We start from the raw sequence: 20,288 nt of genomic DNA on the forward strand, positions 1-20,288 counted from the left end.
GTCCCCGACATGTAAATTGAGGTTAAGAGTTTGAGCTGATAGCTAGTTTATGAGCTCAAAGTCTCAATGAAAAGGAAGCGACAGGTTGTTTAAGTGAGGCATTACAGAGTTTGAATAATCTGATGTTTTTCTTCACACATTGATGGTCCAGGGTTTGGTTTTTACTTTCCTATCCAGTGGATTCTGTAAGAAAGAGTGATATTTAAATTATAAACTTGTAAATCCCTTTTTAGGAGCCAAAACCGATAAACCTGGAATAATGTATAATAATATAACAAATAAAATATTTTAATCTATTAAATGTATTAGATTATAGTGGTATTATAATATATTAAATAAAAACATATTTTTTTGTTATAATTAAGAATATGAATTTACTGTATTAACACTGTTCACCCACCATCCTTGTAAAGCAGTCTTCACAGGCCATACGTATCTTTTCCGCAGTAGCAGGAGAAGAGAAAGGGAAACTGTCGCTCAGGCCTCTCTCTCGCCGTGCGGCTGCTATCGCTTCTTTAATGGCAAAGAACAAAGTGCAGCCGAAAAACACAGGAGGCTCACCGATCCCCTAAAAAAAACAAAGAATACCTTTATAACCAATATTTCATCCGAAATTAAAATTACTCTATGCATAAATATCTTGTTTTGTTCAGAATGTCGGATTACTGAAGTAAAAGAGGTTGCAAATGTAATTTAATGTGCTCAAACGATTGAAGTCTGGCGTGAACCGGCCTGACCTGAAGAGGTTTGCAATAATAGAAGCCTAGACGTAACTTTTGGTGATTGTTATGTCTGCAATTATCACTGAAAGGTAAATATTACTAGTTATTTGCTATTTATTTTTTACTTAAACAGCTTTGATTTTATTTCAACTTGCTGTGTTGGCATTCAGGGTTTTTTGTCTTACCTTTGAGGAGTAGATGGCATGAGGATTGTCTGCGTTCCTCAGCAGATGGACATTAAGCTGAGGAGGGACGTCACACAGAGCTGGGATTTTATACTGAGAGGGACCCCTGGTCAACAACACACCCTCAGGAGAAAACTGCAACTCCTCTATAGTATAGAGCCCAATTCCCTGGACAAAACCACCCTCCACCTGTAAATGCACACACATTTATTTACTGTAGTGTATGGTCACTGATTTACACCCTAATTGTTTGCATCTGAAGTATAATAACAAAATATCTTCCATACCTGTCCAACATCCAGAGCAGGGTTTATGCTCCGACCAACATCCATCACAATGTCGGTTCTAATGTTCTGTCAAATAGAATTTCACAGTCCACAACATTTTAATATTCAAATTGTGAATGTGCGCACACAACCTGAAAAATTGCAACTTTATGAATCCTGGCCACTGACACGGCAATAACTGCTCATAAATCTTTACCAATTTCACACGTATGTTGCATAGCCAAATCTTATTAAAATGTATGAATATATAGATGATTAAAAGAAAACAAGAACCTTGTGATCTCCTGTCAAGCAGTCAATTTCCACCTCTGAGCAACAGGCCCCGAAAGTAAAGTAGTAGTATGCGTTGCCCTCGCTCTTTTCCCAGTCAACACTGGTATGGGGGCCCCTGGTATAAGCAAATTGTCTATTTAATTGTGTATTTATTTATTAGTAAGACACATTCATTCAACTCTTAACAGTATCTCATCACAGACAACTCTGCATTTTGCTTTATGCTATTACAAGGTCAAACACATACATAAAGAAACCAGTTGCTGACAGACTGATCTTCTGGCAATATGCTTCCACAACCTGGAAACATAACAGCAGTTAAGTGATTCTCGTTTGGCCATCCATCTTTAATTCAGTTTGAATTATGTAGTTGAGTATGAATGTCACTCTTACTAACCAGTTGTTGCCAGGTGTATTGGGGATGTTTCTTAATGAGTGGCTCCAGACGTCTCATTAGTTTCTCACAACCATTCTATGTGCAAAATAGTACAATTTCAGTCATGAAAAAGACACTTGTGTAAATGTTATAAATCAGTGATTGTCTCTATACCTTGACTGACATCCCGACAGCATCCGTGCCAAAGGATGCAGCGGATGGTGCAGCATTGGGCACGTTTCCTGTGCAGGTTTCCTTGATGTGGATCGAAGACATTGGAACCTTCAGAATGCGACTTGCAATCTGCAATTTGAACGTGAAGGTTGACATTATCTTGCAAGTGGCATATTTCATGTAATAATTGTATTTGGATCCATTGTTCAACACTGAGACTCATCGCACCTGTATGGCTTTGGTGTTGATACCTTGACCCATCTCGGTTCCTCCATGTGAGATCAGAACCGATCCATCTTTGTAGATGTTTACCAATGCTGCTCCCTGAAGAGAATCCAATATTGGATATTTTTTTGTAGTAGTATTGACTAATACACAGTGAAAAGCTTTAAAGTGATCGTGTGAACCAAACTGCAACATTTTATGTACAGTCTCACAAGTTTTAACCCACCTGGTTATAGAAGCCCTTGGAGAATCCAATTCCAAACTTTAGTGGGACAATGGAGATCCCTCTCTTCTTCCAGTGGTTGTGGGCATTAAACTGCTCGATAGACAGACATCGATGGGTGTAGTCAGATTTCTCGAGACACTCATTCCAGCACCGAACCATGTCACGAGGAGAAAAGAGCTGCTTGTGGTGGGTGTAGCATTTCTCATCCTTGTACATGTTGATGTCTCTCACCTGTACAGAAAGAAATATTTGAATTTTTTGGATTGTATTTTTAGAGTCGAAATGAAAACCCCAACAATATTATCATGATCCGACACATCAAAAGTTACCTTAACAACTCAACATCATGAACCAACAGTTGTAGGGTTTTTAACATACAGTCTTTTGGTTACCAGTTCAAATTTCAACCCATTACGACTGTTTGAATTCTGTTTAATCAACTTGTCTTTAATCCCACCTGATGTGCAGGTAAACCACATCTGGCGGCCACCTCATGTAGCACGCCCTCAATGATCGTCAACCCTTGAGGTCCACCAAATCCACGGAAGGCTGTATATGAGGGTAAGTTGGTCTTGCACACCAGTCCATGTCCACGTAGATTTGGGATCTTGTAGCCATTATCCATGTGAAGGAGAGCTTTCTCCATGATCTGGTAGTAAATTACAGAAGATACGTGACTTGGAGACTGACCTACATGGGAATTTAAGGTAACCTAGCTTACAGTTCCTTATTATCAGGATTTACTTAATTGATTTTCAACATTTCATAAAGGGATTGGCCATTTCAAAAGGTAAAAAAAATAAGTTTTTCTTAAGTCTTAAAAACCAACATACAAAGGAGGATTCATCCAGAGTGCATCCTCCATTACTGTAGTACGTGATATCAGCAGCCAGGATTGTTCCATCATTCATGTATCCAACCTGTAGGAAAAAGGCAGGATTTAAGCTGTTGCGATGCTTCACAGTTATCCAGTCAACATACTGTTACCAATAGTGAAACATTACCTTGTACTTTCCCAAGAAAGGGGACCTGCCACTGGTGATTAACATGTCATCTCCACGTTCTAGTACACATCGTACAGCACGGTCAGTCCTGTAGTTAAATTTGAATGTACTTAGCATTATCTTTTAGTATTGCGTTAAAGGCATAGCATACTTTCTTTGCACTTCACAGAAATAAGAAAACAATGCATTTAAATATATGCAATAAGGGCAAATACAAAAGCAGTTAAATAAGTGCCATTCTGTAAAAGGTACAAGTCTCATTTTGCCATACTTGTAAGCGGCTGTAGCAGCGATGGCAGATAATGATGCAATCTTCATGACTTTGCCACCAAATCCACCTCCCAGCCTCTTCACATGACATGTGATCTTATTGGAATCAATGCCAAGAGTGATGCCCACCACTTCCTGTTGTTCAAAAGAGGACATTAGGTCAAAAATTGAGGAAGAGTATGTGAATAACATTTTTTAATTCTCACATTCTTTTTTTTCTTTCTTTTTTTAAAATTCAGATTTACATTAATAAAAAATAAATATCTTTATATTGAATAATATCCATCCGTTTATGTCCATGGGGCAATACAGACCTGAGTATAAGCTGCATGCTGACTGGCAACATAGAGCTCCATTTCACCTGCCTCTGCCTTAGGAATTGCAATCAATCCCTGCGTTTCCATGTAGAAGTGTTCTTGACCACCCATATACAGCTCATCTGTGAGAAATATAAAATAATTAGAATGTGCATTGTATAAAACAAATATATATAAAAAAGTCAAAGAACAGTTCAAAAAAGGACTCTATATGGAGAGATCCCAATGAGATTCAGATTTAATTGAACAAACCCTCCAGTATGTGGTCTGCTTTTTCAAAGCCTTCTTCCACATTTCCTCTTTCCAGTTTTCTCTTTGGGTCAAAAAATGACTGGTGTTCAATGGCCTCCTTCATAATAAAGATGGTGTGGCGATTAGTAGGATTAGATGAACGTGCTGCTCCTCAACTTTTGTTTAGTACTCCATTATGATTTTTTTTTTTCTGAATATGATTTTGTTCACAAATACCTCTATAGTGAAAAAGGCAGGTTGGATGTCCTGGTAAGTTATGGCCACCTGCTCGGCTGCTCGTTTGGCTTGTTCTCTGGTTTCAGCCACAATGGCGCCGATAATCTGCCCTACACAAATGACCTGCAAAGGGCAAACAGACAAGACACCATTACAATCTACCTGAAATGAAAAAGAAGCATTATTGACTAAGAAGAAGTAACATCTACTGATAGATATAATAAGGCTTGAAACATCTAATCTGAGGTAGGATTCATTTTGTATCTTTAAACCAGAGAATATTTATTGTGGTACCTCCTCTTCTGCAAAAAGCTCCTCTGGGTTGTTGAACCAGAGTCTTCGATTCTGACCAGGAACATCCTTGGCAGAGATGAAGGTGATCACTCCAGACATGGCTAGAGCCACTGATGCATCTATAAAGCTGATGTGAAGACAAGGTTGAGACAATGTGATTTAGATTTTCAAATAAATTAAAAATTGTCCAGCCCATACACTTAATGGATGAATTATTTAAACAAGCTGGGGTACCTCCCATCATTCTGCAAGGCTTAGTACTTAATAGAGTGTGTACTCCCTTTAGTTACACACATTAGTCTCTGGACACTAATACCCTACCCATAATCCACTAGTAGACCCACCTACTCGGGTGAATATAAAGTCCAGGTCTGACAGCACAAAGACACCAAAGCACGGGTGCATCCTGAACATCTCTACACACTGAGACAACATGGACACAAGAGCCTCCCTCTCCATTCTGCTGCTGCTGTTTGGCGTCTCATAGGCATCTCCTCTCATTGCAAGATCCGGTCTAGTGTCTCCCTTAAATTATCAACGTTTCTCAAATGAGTCATTTTAAACATCTCTGTTTCTGCCACCAGGAGGAAAGCTTTGAAGGAGTGTTTGTGTCAGAGCCGGAAAGTGTGGACATCACTACAAGGATTTTGGAGTCCAACAATGGTCAGATACCTTGTAGATTTATATAAAGCCATCAATGGGTTTCACAAAATAGTGGAAAAATGTTAACAAGGCTTACAAATATTTTCAGTTATTTAATCAGTATGTTTCTCTTTAAATACAGGATCTTCTGAAGTCTTGATTGAAGGAGATCTGGTGTTTCCCAAAACCAGAAATGCGCTCTACTGCTTAAACAACAACTGTTTCTGGAAGAAAAACTCTACAACATAGTGGAGGTCCCTTACACAGTGAGCAGTGAATTCTGTGAGTGAATCTCCTTCATTCATTGAACATATCTATCATTCATGTAAATCAAATTGTAAAGCTGTGGCCCCTTTTGTTTGCAGCTTCTTATGAGAAATCAGTGATTGCGAACGCCATGTCCACCTTTCGCTCCAAAACCTGCATTCGCTTTGTGGCCAGATCAACTCAGACCGACTACATCAGTATTGAGAACAAAGATGGGTGAGAACAATCATACAATATTAACAAGAAACATTCATAAGGCCTTTGTCCAAAGTCCAAAATTTGTTTATATATTTAACCCCTTTATTTCCTCTCTGCTCTCAGGTGCTTCTCTTCTCTTGGTAGAACTGGTGGCAAACAGGTGGTCTCCCTCAACAGGAACGGCTGTGTGTATCACGGCATCGTTCAGCATGAGCTCAATCATGCCCTGGGCTTCAACCACGAGCAAACCAGGAGCGATCGCGACAAGTATGTCAAGATCAACTGGGAGAACATCTCTCCTGATACGGCCTACAACTTCCAGAAACAAAACACCAACAACCAAAACACTCCATATGACTACAGCTCCGTCATGCACTATGGAAAAACAGCCTTCACCATCCAACCTGGCCTGGAAACCATCACTCCCATTCCTGATGAGACAGTGGAAATCGGACAGAGGCAGGGAATGTCCAACACCGACATCCTGAGGATCAACAAGCTGTATGGATGCTAAAGATGAGTTTTATATGTATGTGGTGTGTCAGATAATTTAATGTGGTTCACATTCCCGTAAATTAAGAATCAAATGAGGTGATGATCTTTTGTTGGTGTTAAATTTCTGTAATATGTGGCTAAGGAAAAATCAAGTTAATAAAAAAAATTAACGCAGTAAAAATTATGTTTTTTTTCTCTTTAAAATGAAATGTCTGATTTCACAAATTATCAGAAGACACGTTTCCTTAGCCTTTCTTCTGTCCTCTGACATAGATGGGGAGCAATGACATACGCTAGCATGAAACGGTGTGCCCTGATTCTCATAACAAAACAAAGCTTATTGCAGATACACATTTAAGCTCCAGGGCAGAGCAAATCATCCGTTACTCTTGGTCAACACCCAGATTTTCTTTTCTTTTTTTTGTCACAAATAACAAGTACAACTGGATTCCACTAAATCACTTAGATTTATTTTCTTTTTAAATGCATTATGAAGTTTTTAAAATGTAAGTCTCGGAGTGGGCTGAGCATGACACACTAAAATACACATCATACTCACGCATACTACATCAACTTGTATTTGCCTCAAAAAAAAAAAAAAAGGCTTTCTCCTTCTTATCTAAAATGTATAATTTACCCAGTCATCACTTATTTTGGTTCTTCCAAATCAAACACTTTATACAGAAGCAGTTCCCTCACTTTCTTAAACATCTTCCTGAAATGCACATTGACCATTTTCTTGATTTGAATATCAACCATAAGCATCTGATCTCCGTCATTTATAATTTAATAAATTCAATTAATGTGGACCCTACTGACACTCTTAAAGATACCTGGGAGCACAACCTAGGAGTTACTATAACAGAGGATCTATGGCATAACATCTTGACCCAGGTACACTCCTGTTCTTTATGTGCTAGGCATGGTTTAATGCAGTGTAAAATACTATTCAGAGCTCACTTCACCAATGCCCAAATGGCAAATTTTTTTCCAGACAGGAGCGCTGCCTGTAACCACTGCAAGCTTTCGCCTGCTGATCATCTGCATATGTTTTGGATGTGTCCACAGATGGCAACTTTCTGGTTAAGTGTATATGATACACTTAAAAAAGCTCTCAACACTAATATAGACCCTGATCCCTTGTTAGCCCTTTTTGAGGTATCCCTTAGACCTGGTCTGAAGTTGTTGTTTTTACTATGATCTTGGCCAGATGAGCTCCACCCCAAAAGGAAAATTTTGTCATTAATCACTTACCCCCATATCGTTCCAAACCCGTAAAAGCTTTGTTCGTGTTCGGAACACAATTTAAGATATTTTGGATGAAAACCGGGAGGCTTGTGACTGTCCGATTGACTGCCAAGTAAATTACACTGTCAAGGCCCAGAAAAGTATGAAAGACATCGTCAGAATAGTCCATCTGCCATCAGTGGTTCAACCGTAACGTTATGAAGCGACGAGAATACTTTTACTTTTACGAACGCAATCAGCGTACGCTCTTCTGTGTCAGCCGCTCTGCACGGATGCGCTTTTTTCGTTCAAATCAAAGCGTAAATACACGTAGAAAACGTCTCCTTGTTTTGCGGCTGACACAGAGAGCTGCTTGCGTTCAGTGGTTATTCTCCAAAATGGCGCTACAGTGATGCGGAGAGACAGAGGAGACAAATTGTTGAATAAAGTTATTATTTTTGTTTTCTTTACGTACAAAAAGTATTCTCGTCGCTTCATTACAATTGACTACCAAGTAAACTAGACTGTCAAGGTCCAGAAAAGTCTGCTTGCGTTCAGTGGTTATTCTCCAAAATGGCGCTACAGTGATGCGGAGAGACAGAGGAGACAAATTGTTGAATAAAGTTATTATTTTTGTTTTCTTTACGTACAAAAAGTATTCTCGTCGCTTCATAACGTTATGGTTGAACCACTGATGGCAGCTGGACTATTCTGACGATGCCTTCCATACTTTTCTGGACCTTGACAGTGTAATTTACTTGGCAGTCAATCAGACAGTCACAAGCCTCCTTGTTTTCATTTTGGGGTGGAGTATCCCTTTAAGTGGAAGCACACTTCACCCCCGACACATGGCAGATGGATACAGGATATTTTCTACTGTTTAAGACTTGAAAAGTTAAGATGTTCACTCTCTGGCTTAATTAAACCTTTTATAAGACTCGGGATCCCTTTTTGGAAAATATTAAAGGTCTACCTTGTGCGCCTGCAACTGGCAACATGTAATATTTGTCATCTGTTAGAAGGGACTTTTTTAAATGTATTTATTAGTTACTTACTGTATATCTATTTTGTTTTACTTGCTATTATTCATTTATTGATGGGGTTTTTATCATTGTTTCTCTGTCCATCTGAGTGAATATGAATGGGGGGATCATGGAAGGGATTAATAATGGACAATATCTTATTGTTTACCTTGTTGTCATATATATATATATATATATATATATATATATATATATATATATATATATACACACAAAAAAAAAAAAAAAAAAATTTTATAAAAAAAAAAAAAAAAAAAAAAAGGAAAGTTATAAATGTTACTTTTTTGCAAAAGTAACTTGGATTCTATTGTGAATATTTGCCAAGAAATTAGCTACTGTACCCTTTGCTTGGAAAATACATATTAAAGTGGTTAGGACTAAAGGAATATAGGAATAAAGGAATATAATAAAGGAGTACAGTTAGTTGGTTCTAAATACTAAATCATTATGAGCTGGACTATGACCTCTACTCCCCAATTCATGACGACACACATGACAGATGCATTTTTTTTTGTACTGTCTTGAGAAAGCACTTAAAGTTTTGACTGCACTCCCTGTTTACCACAGTTTTGGGTCTTATCATGCAATTAAAAAATTACATTTGTTAATTTCAGTGGATTAGTAAAACAATCTGTGCCGTCTCTGGTAGTGCAAGTTCTTGGATTAACAGGTGAGTTCAGACACTCCTTCCTTTACAATCAGAGTCTCAACGCCTGGTTGACCCACCTATATAGGTGAATATAAAGTTCTGATTCAACAGCTTGCAGACACCAGATTTCAGCACAGCAGCATCCTGAACATCTCTACACACGGAGACAACATGGACCCAAGAGCCTCCCTCTCCATTCTGGTGCTGTTGGTTGGCATCTCCTTGGCGAATCCTGTCAGGGTAAGACTCTAGACTAGTCTCTCAATACACTGGGATGATGAACTTTCATTGTAAGAATAATATAACTTTTCCTTTTTTTTTCATAATTAGAAGCCTGGCCCTCCTAATGCATTCCTACCCATACCTGGAAATGTGGACATCACTACAAAGTTTTTGGAGACCAACAAGGGTCAGGCATCTTGCAGATTCCTTTAAAGGGTTTCACAAAATCAGGGAATATATCTAAAATGTGGTTGAACGTACACATATTCCTTTCATCAAAATATGTTTCTTTAATTACAGGATCTGCCGAACACCTGATTGAAGGAGATCTGGTGTTTCCCAAAACTAAAAATGCTCTCTACTGCTTAAACAACAACTGTTTCTGGAAGAGAAACTCTAGCAACCTAGTGGAAGTCCCTTACATAGTGAGCAGTGAATACTGTAAGTGAATCACCTTCAGTCATTGAAAATATGTCTATGCGTGTAAATCGTATTTTAAAACATGTGATACTTTTTGTTTGCAGCCTCTACTGACATCTCAGTAATACAGAATGCCATGTCTACCTTTCACAACAAGACTTGTATTCGCTTCATACCCAGATCAAATCAGACTGACTACATCAGTATTGAGAACAAAGATGGGTGAGGAAGAAACATTTCATTGGTCTTTAGCAGAAACTCTTTCACAAAGTGTAACATTTTAACAAAGATTTGTGGAATATTCTCTTTTTCTCTTTTTTCTTAGCTGCTACTCCTATCTTGGTAGAATTGGTGGCAAACAGCTGGTCTCCTTCAAAAGGACCGGTTGTGTGTATCATGGAATCATTCAGCATGAGCTCAATCATGCTCTGGGCTTCTACCACGAGCATACCAGGAGTGATCGCGACCAGTATGTTAAGATCAATTGGGAGTACATCCCAACTGAGAAGGCCAGCAACTTCCAAATACGGAACACCAACAATCAAAACACCACATATGACTACGGCTCCATCATGCACTATGGAAAAATAGCCTTCACCACCCAGGCTGGGAAGGAAACTATCACTCCCATTCCTGATGCGACAGTAGCAATCGGACAGAGGCAGGATTTGTCTAAACTCGACATCCTGAGGATCAACAAGCTGTATGGATGTGTGGTTTAAGATAATTTAATATGGTTCACCTATCCACAGATTAATAATTTAATGAGGTAATGGTCTTTGTCTTTTATGATTTTGAATTTCCAAAACTTGTGGGATAAATAAAGCTAATAAAACTTCAAGATGAAACATGAGCCTCATATTTCTTACTCAAAATCGTATTTCTTAATCAAAATCGTTTTTAGAAGTGTGAGTTTGAAGTCATTTAGTAGCCATAACTTAACAGTCATGCCAAAATTAACAGTGATATCCGCAAAGTATCAAGATATAAGTACGTCAAGATCAACTGGGAGAACATCTCTCCTGATACGGCCTACAACAAACACTCCATATGACTACGGCTCCGTCATGCACTATGGAAAAACAGCCTTCACCATCCATCCTGGCCTGGAAACCATTACTCCCATTCCTGATGGGACGGTAGAAATCGGACAGAGACAGGGAATGTCCAACACCACATCCTGAGGATCAACAAGCTGTATGGATGCTAAAGATGAGACTTTTTTTTAAAATTTGTATCATGTGTCTGTAGATGAATAATGGAATGAGCTGATTCTTTGTCTTGTGTTGGTGTTCAATTTGTGTAATTGGGTTGGGAAAAATAAACTGAATTAGACTGATCAACATTTAGTTTTTTAAAATCTATTATTCGTGAAATATTGAATGAATTACATTCCACTTACATGATCTTTGCATGAGCCCTGGTGCTGGTTACCATGGAAACAAACAGTTCTCCTTTAACAGAAGGGATGTCATCATAATACACAGCTTCTCCTGTCGCCTGCTGAAGGGCAGCCTGGTGTACATTGGGACGTCCCACCGGGTCACTAGAAGACTGAGTCTCTGGTACAAGCTGTAATTTAATTGGTAATGATTAGTTGATGAAGTTGTTAACCACACTTGATATAAAAATGCAAGCTTTATTTAGTTTTTGTGTAACTAGGGGTCTGCCTACCTGGAATGAGTGGTTTCCTTGTGGCACCTCATTTTTGAAGGGTTTTAATGCGCTGAGATATTCTAATGGCAAATCATTCATGCCAACCTCCTTTAACGATAAGATAAAAAACTATTTAATTAGGAATGAAGTAAATTGTCCTGCTTTTAAACTAATGATTAGCACAATCATACTTTTTGTTGGAGCTCCAGCAGCACTTGCATGTAAAACTTGAAAAAGAAGCTGAGTACTAAAGTCTTGCGATACTCTTCCCGTCCACCGGGTGCAGTAGGGGGCACAGAAATTTCTTCTTCTAAGAGCTGTGTTCCCTCTACCAGAAGTTTCTCATCCCATTTTCTGTCAATCAAAAATCAGTGCTCACTGACTGGGATGCATGCAATATAGCAACACAAAAAATAGCAGGTAATGCACCACACTTTGCAATAAAACTGCATGTGTACAAACTGTGTCTGTTCTCTCACATAAAAAAAAGTTGTATGTGATTTATGTAGGCCTTGGCTGTACCTTCCCATCAGCTCTTTACAGGTGTGTCTGGCTTTTACCAGAGTTGGCCCCACACCGCCATAAAAAATATCCAGATTCTCCACCACATTTGAGTTGTGTCTGAACACCACCCTCATGCCAGCGTTCACTATGGAGAAGGCGAACTCTCTGCGCTGTGACTGGCGAAATGCCGAAACAAACTCCCACTGAAAAGCACAGGGATTTACATTTAGCTTTTCAGAATGTAAGCTGAATTCATATTGTAGTTGTAGTATAAAAGTGAATTTGTGGGGGGCACGTTTCAAGTCTTTTAGGGCAAGTGTGTTTATTGAATCTTGAATAGTTTTGTAATATAGGCTTTAGTTTTAGCATTAGCTTTAGTCTGTGTCCTCCATTTTGAAGAAAGTACCGGTCTTGAGTGAGCAATGTCAATAGCCAGCAGAATCTCATCTGGTCGTAGAGCCGTTTTACCAAAGCCTGTGAAAAACTCCTCACTAAGACAAATCTCTCGAGCACCATCTGCATTTAAGACAAAAGGACAAATAAAATATTAAATATATAACACATATTACTTTCCATGTCAAATATATTGGGAACTGAGAAATATTGCAAACAAGTGGTTATAGGAAATGATGTACAAATAAAGTCCAAATATACTGGCATTACCATTAGAAACAATGTGTAGTGTACACTCCGCTGCTGCAAGAATGCTGCTCAAGTCATATTTGGGGTTGGCGCTCAGGATATTTCCACCAATGGACTTGAATTTCCAGCATAAAATCATAACGTAGACAAGTAATTAAAACACAAATTTGTCATCAAAATTAGTTTTGGTCTCGCATGAAATGTTAATTTAACAATTTAATATTATTTTTGTGGATATATTCCATCAGTCCATCTGTTCCTCTTAATTCCTTGCAGCAGTTTGTTTTTGTTACTCACAGCCATGTTGCGAATCTGTTTGCCCGCCAAACACTGTAATGTTTGAACGAGGGCCTGGTAAACCCTGCTTTTCTCTGGCCCGAGTTCTTCAGTTCCTCGCAGGAGGATGTCCTTCAAAACAGACAAACTGCATCCTGCCCCTACAGTTACGCCTAAATAAAGCAGTGTTATTCAATTTACTTTGGGCTTTAATATTCGCTAAAAAAGCATATGAAATGGTGATACATTGTTTATTCATGATTTACTATTGTTTCTCCATTTGACAGCTTGAAGTTCTGGAATGCTTCCACCATAGATCACCAAAGGATGGACGGTTCCCTTCAGATTCATCTTTGGCCCTGTAAAAGATCAGAAACGGGTTGAATGAATGGATGGATGGATGTATGGATGAACTTCTTGAAACCAACCTATGGTTGTGTTCCCAACCAACAGAGGTGCATTGGAGTATTCAGCTTTCAGCTTGATTAAATCTTTCAGATCTGCTGGGGAAATCCACCTGGCCTTTTCACCTTGGAAACAAAGTTGTTCAGCTTTTTGCTTTCGCATAATCTGTAAAAAGGAAGGCATATAACAAAAATTAGTGGCCTGAATTATCCGTTCTTATTAGCTACCACAAGAACACACGGTTTGCTTACCAGTAACTCTGGGGGAAAGATCAGATCCTGAGTTGGGTCAAGGGGTAAGACTTCATCCATGCTGAAAAGTTCTCCAGAAATCTACCGATAATACCAGTAACAGAGTTACTAACCTAGACTTACCAATTTCTGTCTACGTATAATGATACGCAACTCATGGATAGGAAATTGTAAGGATTCATATGGCTACTATTGTCTTACATCGGATTCATTGTTGTGAGAATTGCTGTTTTCCATGCAACATTTTCCATTTCCGTCACCATTTTGGCAAGATATCCGAGTCTGGAAAAATATGGATAATTTCTCTACACATATTTGTTTCCTGCAGTCAAACTGAAGAATACAGAATAAAGACTACACAATAGTTTTTTTTTCTTTTACATTTTTTTTTACATGTACTAATTTTCAATGATTTGTAGACATTTTTATTTTGTATTATGAGTTAACAGTCCTTACATCACAGAATGTTTTAAATCCATCAATTATCGGTCGGTATCCAGTACAACGACACAGGTTCCCTTAGAAGAAAGAAAACAGAATGTTTAAATTCTTGTGTTCTGCGTTTGAATTCATAATTCTAAAAATGTAAATTAAATCCATAAGTATACATATTTGTTTGTCACCTCCCAGTGTCTCTCGAATGTCCTCCATGGTGGGCTGTGGGTTATTTCTAAGTAATGTGTACATGGACATCACCATCCCAGGAGTACAAAACCCACACTGAGACCCATGAGCCTTTGCTATACGCTCCTGATAAACAACAACAAAAATATCTAAATGGATTGTTCTGGATTACCCATTCAAAATACCTACTTTGAATGCTGATTTATAGTTTGTGTCTGAAGGAGAATCAGGTACCTGAACGGGATGTAGTTTAGTCTTGGTGCTTCCAATGCCTTCGATGGTCACCACTGCTGCACCGTGTAGAGAACAAATCGGCTGTAGACACGCATTCACTGACCAGTGACTGAAGAACCGGTTAAGTATTATGAAACATCACATTTATTGATGACTTTTTAATTTAAAAAGTCTATCATGTAAATGGTCATAAAACAGAAGAAATGTAGTGACATCGGTATGGTTTGATGTAGAAAAAACCTTGGTTGCAAAGAATCCTTTCATTTGTTTGTTTCATACCAAGGTTTTATGCTGTTAGTTTTGTAATATGAGTGAAAGATACAGCACAGTGTCCTGGATAGGGTTGTATCTGGACACCATCACAGTACAGGCCCCACATCCCCCTCCACCACAGCCATACTTTGTGCCCGTCAGACCTACTGAACACAAAAACAACACACATAGTTTTTTTTGTTTTTTCATTATTTGTCTTTCCTGTAAGATATGTAAGTTAAAGAGCTTCTAAGGGGACGTGGTGATGGGACAAAAAACATAAGATGGAAGGAAAATGATGATTCAGTGCTTTTGTTTTTGACGCAAATGCAAAAGCGTTGCTAGTGAACACAAAACGCAAGGTCTCTCGGGGGAATGCTAAACTTTTTCGAGAGAACACAAAAGCATTGAGATATATATTTTCCTCCCCTCATTTTTTTTTCTTTAGGGGCTCTGCAAAACTTAAATATATTTAAGTAAATATAAATATATTACCATTATACACCATTATTTTGAGAATATTTGTCATATGGAAATTACCATACCTTTCCTTCGCAGGTAAGCCAATAACATTTCTTCTGGATCAGCATTCTTCTCCACAATCTTTACATAAAAACAACAACTAAAAATAAACTGACCATCATTGCTCAAATTTTGTGATAACTGTCAAGCCAAACATCATTCAGTATGTGTCACGTGACACGACTGGATTTTGGAGACCAACATATGTATCACAGACATACACACCAGTGAATTGATGTCACTTTCTATTTCATATTACTAGTTTTGAGTGGAATTCTGGGAGAAATGTGGAAACTAGAAACATATTAGAACAGACAAACCACAGTCATAGTTAGAGTGTGTGTGTGTGTATAAGAGGGAGAAACACATGATGGACTGTTTGAAGCGTAGAAAATCATTTTCATGGCATCATACATAAGAGGAAAAAAAATAGTTTGGCAGCCCACTGACTGTCATGTGCCACGATTCTGAAATGCATGTTTAGTCACGCCATTTCAAGTTTGGTAATGTACTTTGATTGTGAGAAGACTAGATATGATCATTAAACATTCTGATACTCACCTCAGTAGGAGTAATAATAATACCATCTGAATCATAGCTTTCATTCTTTCATGATATTAACAAATTCAGTTGAAAACTAATTTCATATTATACACTTTTTTTTATGAACTAAAGCAATATTAAAGCCATAGTGAATATTAATACTATTATGAGCCAAAAAAAACTATTAAGAAAAAGACAATTCAGAAAGACTGTACCATTTTAAAATAGAAAAAAACACACATTTGTCAAATTAAATGTTTGTGCCTTCAGTTACAACCAATATATAATGTAATGTAATGTAAACATACCTTCTTGCCATTAATGTAGAAGACAAGCTCACTGTTCACAGATAGAGATGACATGATGAGTTGAGAAGGATCGCAGTGTTCTGTTGCTGGAGATGCTCCTGGTTTACTGACCATCAGCTGAATGAGCAACTGACTGACTCACATCACATGTTACAGGCTTTGCCTTGCCTTGCCTTTCATGGTTAAAAAACAAGAATGCGTAAAGAACACATACATGCAGTGGGTTCCTCTATTGTTTATATATACAAATGATTTTAGCAAATGGCTGCAATATAACAAAGAGTGAAAAATTTAAGGGGGTCTGAATACTTTCCGTACCCACTGTATATATACATATGTTGCTTTGGAGACTCCTTCCTTCATCCATTAATTTCACTTTGTGCTGTCAGTGTCTGGGAATAAATTATTAGATTTAAAGGCAGTTCACAAAAAAGTTCACTTTTGTTAAATGTTTAATTAACTTTTTCTTCACACATTTCAGAAATTCAACACCCTCAGAAAGACCATCACTTCATTACATTATTCACCTGCAGACACATGAACTATATTAAGTAGTCTGCATAAAACTCTTCTTCAGCAGGTGAAAGCTTGCCAAGTGGACATTGGTTAAGTGAGCTCTGAATAGTATTTTACACTGCATTAAACCATGCCTAGCACATAAAGAACAGGAGTGTACCTGGGTCAAGATGTTATGCCATAGATCCTGTTATAGTAACTCCTAGGTCGTGCTCCCAGTTTCTTTAAAGGGATAGTTCACCCAAAAATGAAAATTATGTAATTAATTACTCACCCTCATGTCGTTCCAAACCTGTAAGACCTTTGTTCATCTTCGGAACACAATTTAAGATATGTTTGAATGAATCTGAGAGCTCCCTGACCCTCTGTAGACAGCACACAACTGTAATGTTCCCCAGAAACATAGCATGGACATCGGTAAAACAGTCCATGTGACATCGGTGGCTCAACTTCAATTTTGCGAAGCAACGAGAATACTTTTTGTGCGCAAAGAAAACAAAAATACGACTTTATTCAAAAATTCTTCTCCCCCGAGTTACTGTCCTCCGCCATTATGGAGAGTATCACAACGCATACGCATGCTTTACCCTAAGCGTAAACAACGCTGATTACGCCGACTACGTTCATGTGCGCGCTTACCCTCCTGAACGTAAACAACGTTGAATACGTTGATTACGTTCTGGTGGAAGAAGAATTGTTAAACAAATTGTTATTTTTTATTTCTTTGTGCACAAAAAGTATTCTCGTAGCTTCGCAAAATTGGAGTTGAGCCACTGATGTCACATGGACTGTTTTGCCGATGTCCTTGCTAAGTTTCTGGACCTGGGAACATTACAGTTGCGTTACTGTTCATGGAGGGTCAGAGAGCTCTCAGATTCCATCAAAATTCCTGAGTTCAGTCAAGCCACAGCTGTTATTCCTGAGTTCAGTCTAGTCACAGCTGATCTTCACGAGTCGAGTCAAGTTTCTCTGTCTTCGTTTCAATAAAGCTTGCATATGGATCCGCACGTCTCCCGTCTCGTCAGCCCCGTAACAGTGCGTTTTAGGAAAGTGAGGGAACTGCTTCTGTATAAAGTGTTTGATTTGGAAGAACCAAAATAAGTGATGACTGGGTAAATTATACATTTTAGATAAGGAGAAAGCCTTTTTTATTTAATTTTTTACAGGCAAATACAAGTTGATGTATGTGTATTTTAGTATGTGTCACTCCTAGATTTACATTTTAAATGTCATAATACATTTAAAATGAAAATAAATCTAAGTGATTTAGTGGAATCCAGTTATACTTGTTATTTGTGACAAAAGAAAATCTGGGTGTTGACCAAGAGTAACAGATGATTTGCTCTGCCCTGGAGCTTAAATGTGTATCTGCAATAAGCTTTGTTTTGTTATGAGAATCAGCGCACACCGTTTCATGCTAGCGTATGTCATTGCTCCCCATCTATGTCAGAGGACAGAAGAAAGGCTAAGGAAACGTGTCTTCTGATAATTTATGAAATCAGACTTTTCATTCTAAAGAGAAAAAACACATTTTACTGGATGTTAATTTTTTTTATTATTAACTTTAATAAAAATTTAACACCAACAAAAGACAAAGACCATCACCTCATTCGATTCTTCATTTACGGGAATGTGAACTATATTAAATTATCTGACACACCACATATAAAACTCATCTTTAGCATCCATACAGCTTGTTGATCCTCAGGATGTCAGTGTTGGACATTCCCTGCCTCTGTCCGATTTCCACTGTCTCATCAGGGATGGGAGTAATGGTTTCCAGGCCAGGATGGATGGTGAAGGCTGTTTTTCCATAGTGCATGACGGAGCTGTAGTCATATGGAGTGTTTTGGTTGTTGGTGTTTTGTTTCTGGAAGTTGTAGGCCGTATCAGGAGAGATGTTCTCCCAGTTGATCTTGACGTACTTGTCGCGATCGCTCCTGGTTTGCTCGTGGTTGAAGCCCAGGGCATGATTGAGCTCATGCTGAACGATGCCGTGATACACACAGCCGTTCCTGTTGAGGGAGACCACCTGTTTGCCACCAGTTCTACCAAGAGAAGAGAAGCACCTGAGAGCAGAGAGGAAATAAAGGGGTTAATTATTTTCAATGTTTTGGACTAAGGCCAGTTAAATGTTTTTGGTTTTGTATGATTGTTCTCACCCATCTTTGTTCTCAATACTGATGTAGTCGGTCTGAGTTGATCTGGCCACAAAGCGGATGCAGGTTTTGGAGTGAAAGGAGGACATGGCGTTCGCAATCACTGATCTGTCATAATAGGCTGCAAACAAAAAGGCAGACAACTTTAAAATGAGATCTACACGAATGATAGATATGTTCAATGAACGAAGGAGATTCACTCACAGAATTCATGGCTCACTGTGTAAGCGACCTCCACTATGTTTACTAACAGTTGTTGTTTAAGCAGTAGAGAGCATTTCTGGTTTTGGGAAACACCAGATCTCCTTCAATCAAGACTTCAGAAGATCCTGTATTAAAGAGAACCACATTGATGATGTAACACAATATATTTATACACTCTGAACACTTTTTAGAAATGTGACCCATTGATGGCTTTACAGAAATCTACAAGGCGTCTGACCATTATTGGACTCCAAAATCCTTGTAGTGATGTCCACACTTTCCGGCTCTGACACAAACACTCCTTCAAAACTTTCCTCCTGGTGGCAGAAACAGAGATGTTTAAAACGACTCATTTGAGGAACGTTGATTATTTAAGGGAGACACTAGACCGGATCTTACCACGAGAGGAGACGCCTGTGAGACGCCAAACAGCAGCAGCAGAATGGAGAGGGAGGCTCTTGTGTCCATGTTGTCTCAGTGTGTAGAGATGTTCAGGATGCTCCTGTGCTGAGCTTTGGTGTCTTTGTGCTGTCAAACCTGGACTTTATATTCTCCTGAGTAGGTGGGTCTACTAGGGGCTTATGGGTAGGGTCTTAGTGTCCAGAGACTAATGTGTGTAACTAAAGGGAGGAAACTCTGACCCCAGCTGTTAGTCCAATTCCTTGCAGAAACAGACAATACACTTAAGTTTACTCTATTTATTGGTTTTAACACTAAAGTAGACATGCTGTAGTTTTTGTTTTCTTAGTGCCCCAGAACAGTAGCATACTAAAGCATTGAGAAACAAATCTGCTTCCATTTCAGCTGAACTGTATATTTTGTTATGTAGTCCGGATACTTTAATCAGTTGTTGGGATGCTTCATAATAATTGGGCTAAATGTTTCTTTGTTCTTAACTGCAATTTAGTAAAGGGTCTCAGTACAACAACTGTTCAAAGTTGAGTTCAAAGGAAACCCATCATGACTCAACAATAAGGTTGCTTCACTGGCCTAAAGCTGCTATGAGAGAGTCGTAATGAATGATAAATAATGAAGAAAAAAAAAACATATAAGTTAAATGTATTACTTCAGCTGACACAAATTAATCTGAAACAAAAGCCAACATTATTGTAAGTTTTTTTTTTCATTCAAACTTTCTTTTCTTTTAGTTTGTTTATGATGAATAATGAAAATAAAACGAGAATTCACTTTTTGTAGCATTACATTCT

At 38.3% G+C, this 20,288-nt stretch overlaps 2 protein-coding genes and 2 pseudogenes across 2 annotated transcripts; 2 read left to right on the forward strand and 2 right to left on the reverse strand.

The window, feature by feature from the left end:
• Nucleotides 1-96: 96 nt before the first annotated feature.
• On the reverse strand, nucleotides 97-16,302 carry aox5 (aldehyde oxidase 5). Its single transcript, XM_016292985.1, has 35 exons — nucleotides 16,202-16,302; nucleotides 15,374-15,431; nucleotides 14,899-14,995; nucleotides 14,577-14,685; nucleotides 14,342-14,468; nucleotides 14,175-14,236; nucleotides 13,920-14,000; nucleotides 13,719-13,799; nucleotides 13,491-13,632; nucleotides 13,329-13,421; nucleotides 13,084-13,235; nucleotides 12,808-12,901; nucleotides 12,551-12,660; nucleotides 12,163-12,347; nucleotides 11,832-11,994; nucleotides 11,659-11,748; nucleotides 11,387-11,556; nucleotides 4,822-4,948; nucleotides 4,528-4,650; nucleotides 4,312-4,408; nucleotides 4,057-4,181; nucleotides 3,744-3,877; nucleotides 3,473-3,560; nucleotides 3,302-3,388; nucleotides 2,926-3,117; nucleotides 2,469-2,699; nucleotides 2,246-2,341; nucleotides 2,018-2,146; nucleotides 1,865-1,939; nucleotides 1,715-1,767; nucleotides 1,468-1,582; nucleotides 1,195-1,260; nucleotides 908-1,096; nucleotides 401-568; nucleotides 97-183 (listed from the first exon to the last, which is right to left on the reverse strand). The coding sequence occupies exons 1-35, from the start codon at nucleotides 16,253-16,255 to the stop codon at nucleotides 133-135; spliced, it is 4,014 nt and encodes a 1,337-aa protein (XP_016148471.1). The 5' UTR covers nucleotides 16,256-16,302; the 3' UTR covers nucleotides 97-132.
• LOC107600985 (high choriolytic enzyme 1-like) lies at nucleotides 5,255-6,518 on the forward strand (annotated as a pseudogene).
• On the forward strand, nucleotides 9,514-10,706 carry he1.3 (hatching enzyme 1, tandem duplicate 3). Its single transcript, XM_016292986.1, has 5 exons — nucleotides 9,514-9,582; nucleotides 9,673-9,751; nucleotides 9,865-10,005; nucleotides 10,089-10,206; nucleotides 10,310-10,706. The coding sequence occupies exons 1-5, from the start codon at nucleotides 9,514-9,516 to the stop codon at nucleotides 10,704-10,706; spliced, it is 804 nt and encodes a 267-aa protein (XP_016148472.1).
• A 2,093-nt stretch (nucleotides 16,303-18,395) lies between the features above and the next one.
• LOC107600969 (high choriolytic enzyme 1-like) lies at nucleotides 18,396-19,548 on the reverse strand (annotated as a pseudogene).
• Nucleotides 19,549-20,288: the final 740 nt, after the last annotated feature.

Source organism: Sinocyclocheilus grahami, unplaced genomic scaffold (genome assembly GCF_001515645.1).
Source record: "Sinocyclocheilus grahami isolate Dianchi unplaced genomic scaffold, SAMN03320097.WGS_v1.1 scaffold295.1, whole genome shotgun sequence".
NCBI lineage: Eukaryota > Metazoa > Chordata > Actinopteri > Cypriniformes > Cyprinidae > Sinocyclocheilus > Sinocyclocheilus grahami.

Coding starts and splice junctions, on each gene's coding strand:
- he1.3 (XM_016292986.1), top strand. CDS start 9,514: ATGGACCCAAGAGCCTCCCTCTCCATTCTGGTGCTGTTGGTTGGCATC. Junction 9,583..9,672: donor CCTTGGCGAATCCTGTCAGG/GTAAGACTCTAG, acceptor TTTCATAATTAG/AAGCCTGGCCCTCCTAATGC. Junction 9,752..9,864: donor GTTTTTGGAGACCAACAAGG/GTCAGGCATCTT, acceptor CTTTAATTACAG/GATCTGCCGAACACCTGATT.
- aox5 (XM_016292985.1), bottom strand. CDS start 16,255: ATGTCATCTCTATCTGTGAACAGTGAGCTTGTCTTCTACATTAATGGC. Junction 13,800..13,919: donor CTCACAACAATGAATCCGAT/GTAAGACAATAG, acceptor TATTATCGGTAG/ATTTCTGGAGAACTTTTCAG. Junction 11,557..11,658: donor AAGGAAACCACTCATTCCAG/GTAGGCAGACCC, acceptor ATTAAATTACAG/CTTGTACCAGAGACTCAGTC.